Source organism: Lampris incognitus, chromosome 10, assembly GCF_029633865.1.
Source record: "Lampris incognitus isolate fLamInc1 chromosome 10, fLamInc1.hap2, whole genome shotgun sequence".
Taxonomy (NCBI): domain Eukaryota; kingdom Metazoa; phylum Chordata; class Actinopteri; order Lampriformes; family Lampridae; genus Lampris; species Lampris incognitus.
In genome coordinates, this window is record NC_079220.1 from 59,527,775 (window position 1) to 59,540,112 (window position 12,338).

Sequence of the window (12,338 nt, forward strand, 5' to 3'; positions counted from 1 at the left end):
TACGCCACCGCGGACCGCATTATTATTAAGTTAATCTTGCCTCTGCAATATTCTTCAGTTCATATATGTTGTCGTTGTATGTGATTTAATGCCAGGTAACTTAGTATTGTGTAAGCCCACATTTGTTAGCGTTAGTAAAAATATGTAATGGTGACCTCTGTGCAGAATGCAAATCATGTACATTAAATGACTTTGATCAGATTGTCTACTAGATTATGTAATTCTAAGATTAACAAGGAGGAAAATAGCTTGAGACTGCATTGTGCTGACTTTGCCAACATTTAGCCAGGAAATCACCTGTTTCTGCATCAGTATCTGCATCGTATCTGGTCATGATTATCACATCTAGTGATGCTGTGATGAAATGTACATACATACATAGGATATGTTTTTTTATTTTGTTGTGGAGCTTAAACACTACCTTACCTTTGTGTCAGTAACCAGGTTTGTTCTCTGTATACTGCAGGCACAGGTAAACTGGGCTTCTCCTTTGTGAGGATCACAGCTCTCATGGTATCTTGCAGCCGGCTGTGGGTCGGGACAGGGAATGGTGTCATCATCTCTATCCCACTGTCTGAAGGTACAGTTTCGCCCCACTCTTCTTCACCCAAAACCACTCTCTTCTCAGCAGTACCATACTTTCACCGTACTTTGAGGAGAGCCTGAGAAACCCTGACCTCTCATGACCCTGGTTGGTCTTTCTGCTCCTTCAGTCACTGCTTCACTTCCACAGTCTCATCGGGAGCCGTGAAGCTGTATCTCTTCTGAGATAGCTTTACTTCTCTGTACATTGCTAAACAGTGACCATAAGCAGCCGGGCTGTACTACTATAATGACCCGCTGACCTCGTCACTGTCAGACGGGCTATATGAAGGTCCTAGGTCTTTGGTCCTACAGTGTTTAGATGTATAATTGTGTCAAATCATTTGTATAGCCCAAAATCACAAGGTAGTCCTGAAAAGGCTCTATAATCAGTGCAATATATATGACCCCCCCATCAATCCTTACTAGACTCGAATGAGGAGAAACTGTCTCTTCACGCACAGGTTGTATGTTGTGTTTTCTAGCATGTAATTAACAAAGCCTGACCCCAGGTTGTGAGATTGTTGAGTTTTTGATCACAACACCCCATCAGTAACCTTAAGCCCATATCTTTTGACTATTAAACCCCCCTCTGCCACACAGAGGCTGTTTAGACCTGGCATTAACATGCATGGCCTCTTCAGTTTCAGCTAACTGACTGCAGGTGTCCCCACCCTGATAAACAATACAGTGGTATAACCACCCAAACCGACGACCAGTTTCTTACCATGCTGTGATTGCAGCTATTCCCCAGTCCTCTGTGAATAGTACGCATGGCTGTCGAAACTCTAGTTAGTGGTGACGGCAGTTTTCATATGAAGCCGCTCGTTGTTTTCGGTTGTTAAGCCACTGTATTGTTAATACCAGGTCTAAGCAGAGCCACAGTCACTCTTACTTGGACACAAGTCATGGTCCCTTTCTTATCTCTCGTCCTGTCGTTTGGTTGTCAATACACTTTTTGCTGCTAGGGCTGGAGCTTAGCTGTGTGTATGAAACATACATAAAACATACAAATTACACAAAGCAATGCATTATGGTAAATCACGTCAGCATGCCTGTAATGTTTTCAGCACTTTCATTGATTTTTTTAATTTTTATTTTTTAACTTTCCCATCCCCTGTTACTGCAGCCAACAAGACAACGGGTATAGTGCCAAGTCGTCCTGGTAGCGCAGTACGGGTGTACAGCGATGACTGTACAGACAGCGCCATGCCAGGCAGCTTCGTGCCATACTGCTCCATGGCCCACGCCCAACTGTGTTTCCACGGACACAGAGACGCTGTCAAGTTCTTTGTTTCCGTGCCAGGTAAGAAACAGGCACAAATGTGCTGATACAAGACTCTAGTGACTGTGAACAGAAGACGAATGCGACAGAGGCCTGCAGAGTGATGACCTGCTACGCTTCTTCGCCCTGTATGGACTGGCTCAGTCCTAGGGTTATTATAGTGTCAAGTGTTGTTATATTGATAATGAACAATGAGAGATGCTAAGGGGCCGAGTGAAAATCATTTCTGGATTTAATGAGGTAGCTGCTGATTTGTTGATTATTAATGACATCATTTAAAAAAAAAGGTACAAGAGGAAATCATCAAAGATGACAAGGCAGTTCGACTTGTCTTGATGCTGCTTAATAATGCAGGTGAGAAAAGGAAAGAAGGTTGAATCGGTTCATCTGGACACAGCGTTTATTGACAGATACGTTTCATCACTCAGCTTAAAGCCCTTTAACACTGGCCCGAAAACCCGCTAACATCCGCCCCTGGTGGTCAATGTAAAAGTGTACAGCCGGCATTCACTCCCAGGGTCAAATGACTGCAGTAGACACGGGTATTTATCGGCTCCAACTTCGATCGGCATTGACGTAAACGCGACACCCAGGTGGACATGCTGCTTTGCGCGATGGTGTAGTGCCATTGTCCGCGCGTCATAGAATCACACCAGCAACTTGGCGTCGGTAACTTCTGCGACTCTTTGCCGTCTCAGCCACAAATTCCATCTGCTGAGTTTGTATGGCATGAAAGACAGACTGAAGTACAAGATATAAAAAGTAACGCTACCCACCGTCTCTCTGGCTTCCATGCTGCTTTCTACTGTTTACTTCCCTGTTTTCCGGCGCATTAGTGACATCACGAAGGTCATGATGTCAAAGATGACGCTACAGAAGAAGAAAAGAGAAAGCCTAACTCGTCCGCTGGCAGCCAGACCCGGGTCTGCAGGCACTGTGAAAGGAGTCAATTGCCTATTTTTAGCTGGTGTACCCGCGTTTAAAAAACCCGCTTATACACACTAATTTTGGTGTAAAAAGGGTATAAGTGACCTCTTCAGTCCCCACCGACTGCAGGTGTCCCCACCCTTAAAACAATACAGTGTCTGCAGGTGTCCCCACCCTTATAAACAATACCATGTCTTCAGGTGTCCCACCCTTATAAACAATACAGTGACTACAGGTGTCCCCACCCTTATAAACAATACAGTATCGAAGTGTCGGAGCACTTTGGTATCCAAGCATCCTGGGTTAATAGTTTGACTTCATGTTCCCTCAGGCCAGGTAGTACCACCTCCAGGCAGCGCAGATTCTGGTTCTGATGACCCGGCGTCTGAGTCCTCGGACACGGCAACCTCTGAACCCAAAACTTTCCTGGTCTTGAGTGGAGGCGAGGGCTATATTGACTTCAGAATCGGTGAGCCCTGCAACCTTTGTTGTGTGTGTGTGTGTGTGTGTGTGTGTGTGTGTGTGTGTGTGTGTGTGTGTGTGTGTGTGTGTGTGTGTGTGTGTGTCAGTCTATCCAGGGTGTCTCCTCGTCTGCCGCCCAGTGACTGCTGGGTTAGGCTCCAGCATTCCTGCGACCCTGAGAGCAGGATAAGTGGTTTGGATGATGGATGGATGGATAGATATTTATTTTGTTGTAACAGACTTAAAACTGCTTTCTGTATCTGCGTTTTGTGTAGTAGAGTGGGACACACACACACCGGAGTTGGAGATCTGTGTGTTTATTTTTGTTCACAAGAGAAAGAATCCAAAAACACAGGCATCAGTCACATAGCTGGTCCTCTGCATGTCTCCATACAGCTCGAAGCACACGTGCTCACTTTATTTTACATTTGTATATTTGTGTTGTAATATTCCTAACCACTTCTATGCAGGTTAACTTGTGTTGAAGCCAGACATCACTGAAACACTGTTGGGCATCATTTCTAATTTTACAGAGTGGGGCGGCATGGCTCAGGAGGTAGAGCTGGTCGTACAGTAGTCGAAAGGTTCCTGGTTCAATTCCCGGCTCCTTCAGGGAGCGTGTCAAAGTGTCCTTGAGCAAGACACTGAACCCACAACGGCTCCTGTATGATCAGCTTGGCACCTTGCAATGGCAGTCTCTGCCGTCAGTGTATGAATGTGAGGCATACGTTGTAAAGCGCTTTGAGTGGTCGGCAGACTTGAAAAGCGCTGTATAAATGCAGTTTATTTACAGATAAATCACCTCATATAGATGTTATTTGTGTTGATTTGGGTGCCAGAGGGGTTGTTTTTCAGGGGTTGGGCTAGGCCCCTTAGTTCCAGTGAAGCGAAATCTTAATGCTTCAGCATACCAAGACATTTTGGACAATTCTATGCTTCCAACTTTGTGGGACCAGTTTGGGGAGGGCCCTTTTCGGTTCCAGCATGACTGCCCCAGTGCACAAAGCAGGGTCCATTAAGACATGGTTGGGTGAGTTTGGTGTGGAAGAACTTGACTGGCCCGCACAGAGCCCTGACCTCAACCCCATCGAACACCTTTGGGATGAACTAGAATGGAGATTTTGAGCCAGGTCTTCTCGTCCAACATCAGTGCAACATCAATGCTCTTCTAGATGAATGGGCAAAAATTCCCACAGACACACTCCAAAATCTTGTGGAAAGCCTTCCCAGAAGAGTGGAAGCTGTTATAACTGCAAAGGGGGGACCAACTCCATATTAATGCATATGGATTTAGAATGAGACGTCATAAAAGCTCCTGTAGGTGTAATGGCCACGTGTCCCAATACTTTTGTCCATATAGTGTATGTTTATCATCATCATCAGTTCCGTAGCCTGTGGAGGTCATAGGAGCACAGCTGATGCCTCCGCAGGTTGAGTCATCATTGTGTTTCAGTAAGGGGAGTACCTGGTGGTCCCCATCTCCTCTCCAGGTATGGATGGCCGTTGGTTCACAGAGGAACTCATCCGCCCATTGACAGGTTTTGTTTCTAGTCCTGCTGGGTATCCACACACCGTCCTCACAACAACCCAAAGGTTGAAGTGGGGGTGCCAGTTTAGTCGCCGACGACCCGGCGGTTGCAGTTTAACGTCGTACATTATATGGTAGCCTATTTTGAATTATGTTAAATCCATCCTCTTACTCCTTCAGGTGACGAGGGCGGTGAGTTGGATGACTTGTCGGAGCCCACAGCCAAGCAGCAATCGGCCCCTACCAAGGCGGAGCGCAGCCACCTCATTGTGTGGCAGGTCACAGCTTGTCAGGACTGAGCCGATCATGGACTGTCATGGCAATTGGGATCATCGCCCAACAACCCCGGCATGCCAATCCCTCAGTTTTTTATTTGGTATTACTGATTGTTGTCATTACCAGAGTAGGTAACTACCTTGTTTGTAAAAATAATTATTTTTAGTCTATGTTTTGTACAGATTGCTCTTTAGGAATTTAAAGTGGGTTTCACAAAGTTTACATTATTTGGAAGGCTCCGTCCAATGAAGCATTTCTTTCTGTTGGGTAGCATAGTGAAACCCCAGGTGCACATAGGAGAAGGGCCACGTTATACAAACAGATGTTTACTGTGGTGTAGTGCTGCATTTACACTCATCCCTCTCCCAACTGTTAAAAAAAGCTTACGGTATAAGGGATACATGAACCAATGTAGCCAATTCGGGGGCCGGCCCGGGGACCACCGCAGCTGACTGGTTAACGTGGTCGCCTGTGGTGCGGGTTCGCGTCCCTGCTGCGGCGAATTCCCGGCTGCCCCCGGAATCCGCTCCATTGGAAGCTGACTACTCTTGATGAAATGGACCGTTTAAGTCGGACATTTTGTATGCATACCAAGCACGCCTTGGCGGGGAAAGAGGGAACGAGACGTTTTAAACTAAATTGAAAATGAGCATTTTATATTTTACACGCGTTACATGTGTGTAACCCTCATGTGTGTATGTGCACACATGATGTGCACGTGTGTTTATCCCTGCGTTAAGTGTTTCTAATTCAACCACCAGGCCTGTGTATAAAACAAAACAAAAAATACTTGCTGTTATTGTAATGATCTGTGGTGTCATGACCTGTTTTCAAAAATCATCCAAACTGTCATCAGTCATGAAACCAGATGCTGAGTTCTGGCAGTGGTCTTTCTAAGTTCCCTGCTGTCTCATAGCCCGTGGTCCTCATCGAGGATGATGACTTGTCTGTGAGCTGAGGATACGTAGAAAAGCAGCTGCAACATGGAGAAATAACTTCTCAGTTATTACAAGACTGACAAGGGTGGCGCAGTGGTTAGTGCCCTCGCCTGACAGAAAGAAGGTCCTGGGTTTGAACCCCGGGGTCGTCCAACCTTGGGGGTCATCCCAGGTCATCCTCTGTGTGGAGTTTGCATGTTCTCCCCGTGTCTGTGATGGGTTTTCTCTGGGTGCTGTGGTTTCCCCACCATCAAAAAGACATGCATGTTAGGGTCAGTACTCCTGTCTGTGCCCCTGACCGAGGCATGGCAAGTCTAACTGGAGCTGGTCCCCGGGTGCTGCACGGCGGCGGCCCACTGCTCCTAGCTACACAGCTAGGATGTTACATGCAGAGAGGAACTGCCCCCCGGGATCAATAAAGTGTCTCAAATCAAATTTCATGTAACACAGGGAAGGTATGGATGCACTTGGGGCAAGATTTTGAAATTCACACGGCCCGAACTACCACAGCGCTTGGCTGCTGTTGCGGTTTGGTTTGGGTAGTGTCCAAGTACGGAGGAGTCGGTGTGGGACTCCACTGTAGGTTTGCGTTAACCTGCGTGGTGGAAGTTCTGGATCTCGGTCCCAATGGTGTCCGCTTGCTCCACCATTTCAAACCCGACCCGACTCCTTATTTCTGTTATTTCTGTGGTCTCTGAGGGAACCGGCTCATGCCACAGTTTGGCGTTTTCTTTATTCTCGGGCTTCTCAGCACTTTAAAATGTCGGCGTTAGTCCCTCGAGGTTCTACGGGGCACCTGTGGTCATATACACTATACTGATACGTGCTGAATGTGTGGCAGGGACAATATGTAACAAGACGTCCAGTTGAGGTGTCGCCCCCCGCTAACCAAAGGCCAAAAGAAGATGGTGGTGAATACTACTGAGTCCCACGAAGGTCTTTATCACTTCATCTTCTAAAAGTCTCATCAGTATGTTGATTTAAGGGAGGTCTGTTTTTTTTAACCACTAACTACTAACCACCTACCTGCCTACCTACCTACCTACCTACCTACCTACCTACCTACCTACCTACCTACCTACCTGCCTGCCTGCGTACCTGCCTACCTACCTACCTACCTGCTTACTTACCTGCCTACCTGCCTAACTACCTATCTACCTACCTACCTGCCTGCCTATCTACCTACCTACCTGCCTGCCTGCCCACCTACCTACCTGCCTGCCTGCCCGCCTACCTGCCTGCCTGCCTCCCTACCTGCCTACCTACCTACCCGCCTACCTACCTACCTGCCTAACTACCTACCTACCTGCCTACCTATCTACCTACCTGCCTACCTACGTACCTGCCTGTCTGTCTGTCTGCCTGCCTACCTACCTACCTACCTACCTACCTACCTACCTACCTACCTGCCTGCCTGCCAACCTACCTACCTACCTGCCTGCCTGTCTACTTACCTGCCTGCCTGCCAACCTACCTACCTACCTGCCTGCCTGTCTACTTACCTGCTTGCCTGCCTACCTACCTACGTACCTACTGCCTACCTACCTACCTACCTACCTACCTGCCTGCCTGCCAGCCTACCTACCTACCTACCTACCTGCCTGCCTGCCTCCCTACCTACCTACCTGCTTACTTACCTGCCTACCTGCCTAACTACCTATCTACCTACCTACCTGCCTGCCTATCTACCTACCTACCTGCCTGCCTGCCCACCTACCTACCTGCCTGCCTGCCCGCCTACCTGCCTGCCTGCCTCCCTACCTGCCTACCTACCTACCCGCCTACCTACCTACCTGCCTAACTACCTACCTACCTGCCTACCTATCTACCTACCTGCCTACCTACGTACCTGCCTGTCTGTCTGTCTGCCTGCCTACCTACCTACCTACCTACCTACCTACCTACCTACCTACCTACCTGCCTCCCTACCTGCCTACCTACCTACCCGCCTACCTACCTACCTGCCTACCTACCTACCTACCTACCTACCTACCTACCTACCTACCTACCTACCTACCTACCTGCCTGCCTGCCAACCTACCTACCTACCTGCCTGCCTGTCTACTTACCTGCTTGCCTGCCTACCTACCTACGTACCTACTGCCTACCTACCTACCTACCTACCTACCTACCTACCTGCCTGCCTGCCAGCCTACCTACCTACCTGCCTACCTACTTACCTGCTTGCCTGCCTACCTACCTACCTACCTTCCTATCTACCTACCGCTAACCACTGCGGCACGGTGGCGCAGTGATTAGCGCAGTCTCCTCACAGCAAGAAGGTCCTGGGTTCGAGCCCCGGGGTAGTCCAACCTTGGGGGTGGCCCCGGGTTGTCCTTTGTGTAGAGTTTGCATGTTCTCCCCGTGTCTGTGTGGGTTTCCTCCGGGGGCTCCGGTTTCCTCCCACAGTCCAAAGACATGTAGGTCAGGTGACTCAGCCGTACTAACTTGTCCCTAGGTGTGTGTGTGTGTGTGTGTGTGTGTGTGTGTGTGTGTGTGTGTGTGTGTGTGTGTGTGTGTGTGTGTGTGTGTGTGTGTGTGTGTTTCGGCCCTGTGATGGCCTGGCAGTCTGTCCAGGGTGTCTCCCCGCCTGCCACCCCATGGCTGCTGGAATAGACTCCAGCATCCCTGCGACCCTGAGAGCAGGATAAGTGGTTCGGATAATGGATGGATGGATATTTTTTACCCTTTTTCTCCCCAGTTGTACTTGGCCAATTACCCCACTCTTCTGAGCCGTCCCGGTCTCTGCTCCACCCCCTCTGCTGATCCGGGGAGGGCTGCAGACTACCACATGCCTCCTCCCATACATGTGGAGTCACCCCCTGCTTCTTTTCACCTGACAGTGAGGACATTCACCAGGGGGATATAACGCGTGGGAGGATCATGCTATTCCCCCAGTTCCCCTTCCCCCTGAACAGGCGCCCCGACTGACCAGAGGAGGCGCTAGTGCAGCAACCAGGACACATACCCACATCCGACTTCCCACCCGCAAACATGGCCAATTGTGTCTGTAGGGACGCCCGACCAAGCCGGAGGTAACACAGGGAACCGCCGATCCCCGTATTAGTAGGCAATGAAGTAGACCACCACGCTACCTGGATGCCCCCAAGGGAGGTCTGTTGAATAGTAAAATGGTTCAACTGCAGATTTAACAAACCACGATATTTTTACAAGGTGACCATCAAAAGCGGAACAGCATACAGCAGCAGAGCGGGTCGGCCCGGTGCGGGTCGGCCCGATGCGGCTCACGACTCCCCGTCTTATTGTTTTACCACTTTATATAACCTTCATGACCAGTCTTCTGTCTGTCCCTTCGTCTTGTTTTACCACTTTATATAACCCTCATGACCAGTCTTCTGTCTGTCCCTTTGTATTGTTTTATCCCCTTATATAACCCTCATGACCAGTCTTCTGTCTGTCCCTTTGTATTGTTTTATCCCCTTATATAACCCTCATGACCAGTCTTCTGTCTGTCCCTTCATCTTGTTTTATCACCTTATATAACCCTCATGACCAGTCTTCTGTCTGTCCCTTCATCTTGTTTTATCACCTTATATAACCCTCATGACCAGTCTTCTGTCTGTCCCTTCATCTTGTTTTATCACCTTATATAACCCTCATGACCAGTCTTCTGTCTGTCCCTTCGTCTTGTTTTACCACTTTATATAACCCTCATGACCAGTCTTCTGTCTGTCCCTTCGTCTTATTTTACCACTTTATATAACCCTCATGACCAGTCTTCTGTCTGTCCCATCGTCTTGTTTTACCACTTTATAACCCTCATGACCAGTCTTCTGTCTGTCCCTTCGTCTTGTTTTACCACTTTATAACCCTCATGACCAGTCTTCTGTCTGTCCCTTCGCCTTGTTTCAAGACTGGTGCAGTTTTTGTCTGTGAGACACATTAAACATTTTGATGCTGTCTGCAGAAATGATGGCAGGACACCAACGGCAGGCAGGAAGTTCACGTTGTGTTTAGTGTTATTGTGTTGAGTGTGAGTCGGCCTCCATGCCGTTTTGAAAAGGGATCATTTTACATTTGGTTGTGGCCGTTGCAGTATTTATTTTTTTTCTTTGTTATTGAGCCTCTCTCGCTTCAGAATGTAACTTTCTACATGAACACCAATAAAGAAGACTCTTACTTGTTACAAATAAAGAGAAGAAGAAGAATAGCCCAGTGAGTTTACATGCTTGTTGATCATTGTTAACCTGAATGAAGTTCATCTCATCATGCTGACTGTTTCTGAAGTTCATCTCACCATGCTGACTGTTTTTGAAGTTCATCTCATAATGCTGACTGTTTCTGAAGTTCATCTCACCATGCTGACTGTTTTTGAAGTTCATCTCACCATGCTGACTGTTTCTGAAGTTCATCTCATTATGCTGACTGTTCTGAAGTTCATCTCACCATGCTGACTGTTCTGAAGTTCATCTCACCATGCTGACTGTTTTTGAAGTTCATCTCACCATGCTGACTATCTAAAGTTCATCTCACCATGCTGACTGTTTTTGAAGTTCATCTCATCATGCTGACTGTTTTTGAAGTTCATCTCATCATGCTGACTGTTTCTGAAGTTCATCTCATCATGCTGACTGTTCTGAAGTTCATCTCACCATGCTGACTGTTTCTGAAGTTCATCTCACCATGCTGACTGTTTCTGAAGTTCATCTCACCAAGCTGACTGTTTTTGAAGTTCGTCTCACCATGCTGACTGTTTCTGAGGTTCATCTCACCATGCTGACTGTTTCTCCAGTTCGTCTCACCATGCTGACTGTTTCTGAAGTTCGTCTCACCATGCTTACTGTTTCTGGGGGACCACAGCAGCACTCAGGCCCAACAAGAAGAACACAAACACCTGAGAGGAGCTTTAAAAACCTGTGGCTACCCCAGTTGGACCTTTGTGAAAACTGCAACACGTTCCAAAAAGACCAACCAGGTGAGCGACGAGGAGAAAAGGAACAGAAAGAAGAGCACAGTCATCCCATATGTTTCTGGGGTCTCTGAGAAACTCAGGAGAATTTTTAACACACACCGCATCACGGTATACTTCAAACCCAGCAACACACTCCCACAAAGACTGGTTCATCCCAAAGACGTGTACCACACACCCGGAAAAGCAATCTGGTGTATGCTGTACAATGCGACGAGGACTGCACTGACCTATACATAGGAGAAACCAAACAACCGCTACACAAACGGATGGCCCAACACAGAAGGCCAAACTCCTCAGGACAAGACTCAGCAGTTTATCTACACCTAAAGGAGAAGACACACTCCTTCGAGGACAGCAACGTACACATTTTGGACAGGGAAGATAGATGGTTTGAAAGAGGGGTGAAGGAAGCCATCTATGTGAAACTGGAAAAACCATCCCTCAACAGAGGAGGAGGTCTGCGACACCACCTATCTCCCACTTACAATGCCGTCCTTTCATCTCTACCCAGGAGACTCAAGAAGCCTAGCCTCCAAGAACAACAGTCGGTCACTAACGGCTCCAACCACTCTCATGACCACTGAACAATGAAGTCGAAATAACACCCCCAACGACCATCGCTGCTTAACATCGCATCACAAAGAGCCACGCACATCAATAGCTCTGATAACGACGGGCGTTGCTAAACATCGGAACACAAAGAGCCATGGACATCAATAGCTCTGATAACGACTCCAAAGAGGATAAATATCTGAATTTCATCAGCAGCCAGTCAGACTAGCTTGGTCTAGTCAGAAAGGCACGAACTGATGAAGCCTCTTGGATGAGAGGCGAAATATCTTCACGGATATATACCAAGTCCAGTTGCACTTGATTCAACTCCTTTGTCTCACCATGCTGACTGTTTCTGAAGTTCATCTCACCATGCTGACTGTTTCTGAAGTTCATCTCACCATGCTGACTGTTTCTGAGGTTCATCTCACCATGCTGTTTCTGAAGTTCATCTCACCATGCTGACTGTTTCTGAAGTTCATCTCACCATGCTGACTGTTTCTGAGGTTCGTCTCACCATGCTGACTGTTTCTGAAGTTCGTCTCACCATGCGGACTGTTTCTGAAGTTCATCTCATCATGCTGACTGTTTCTGAGGTTCATCTCACCATGCTGACTGTTTCTGAAGTTCGCCTCACCATGCTGACTGTTTCTGAGGTTCATCTCACCATGCTGACTGTTTCTCCAGTTCGTCTCACCATGCTGACTGTTTCTGGGGGACCACACAGGCTCATAAAGGCTGCTTGGACATCAATATAGGTTTTTGAACAACGCATTCATTGTACTAAGCTATGCATGCCTTTTTCTTTTTCTTTTTTTAACCGAGTACTGCTGTTATTGGTTAAATTCCTATTTA

The 12,338-nt window shown here is 47.7% G+C and overlaps 1 protein-coding gene across 3 annotated transcripts in view; it reads left to right on the top strand.

Moving 5' to 3' along the window:
- Positions 1-7,036, top strand: part of spag9a (sperm associated antigen 9a) — a 112,974-nt gene extending 105,938 nt beyond the window's left edge. For all 3 annotated transcript variants that reach the window (XM_056287509.1, XM_056287510.1, XM_056287511.1), the window contains 4 exons: positions 467-580; positions 1,712-1,888; positions 3,126-3,263; positions 4,965-7,036. In XM_056287509.1, the coding sequence (XP_056143484.1) occupies positions 467-580; positions 1,712-1,888; positions 3,126-3,263; positions 4,965-5,083 (548 nt within the window). In that variant the 3' untranslated portion in view covers positions 5,084-7,036. The remainder of the gene's footprint in view (positions 1-466; positions 581-1,711; positions 1,889-3,125; positions 3,264-4,964) is intronic.
- The last annotated feature ends 5,302 nt before the right edge of the window (positions 7,037-12,338 follow it).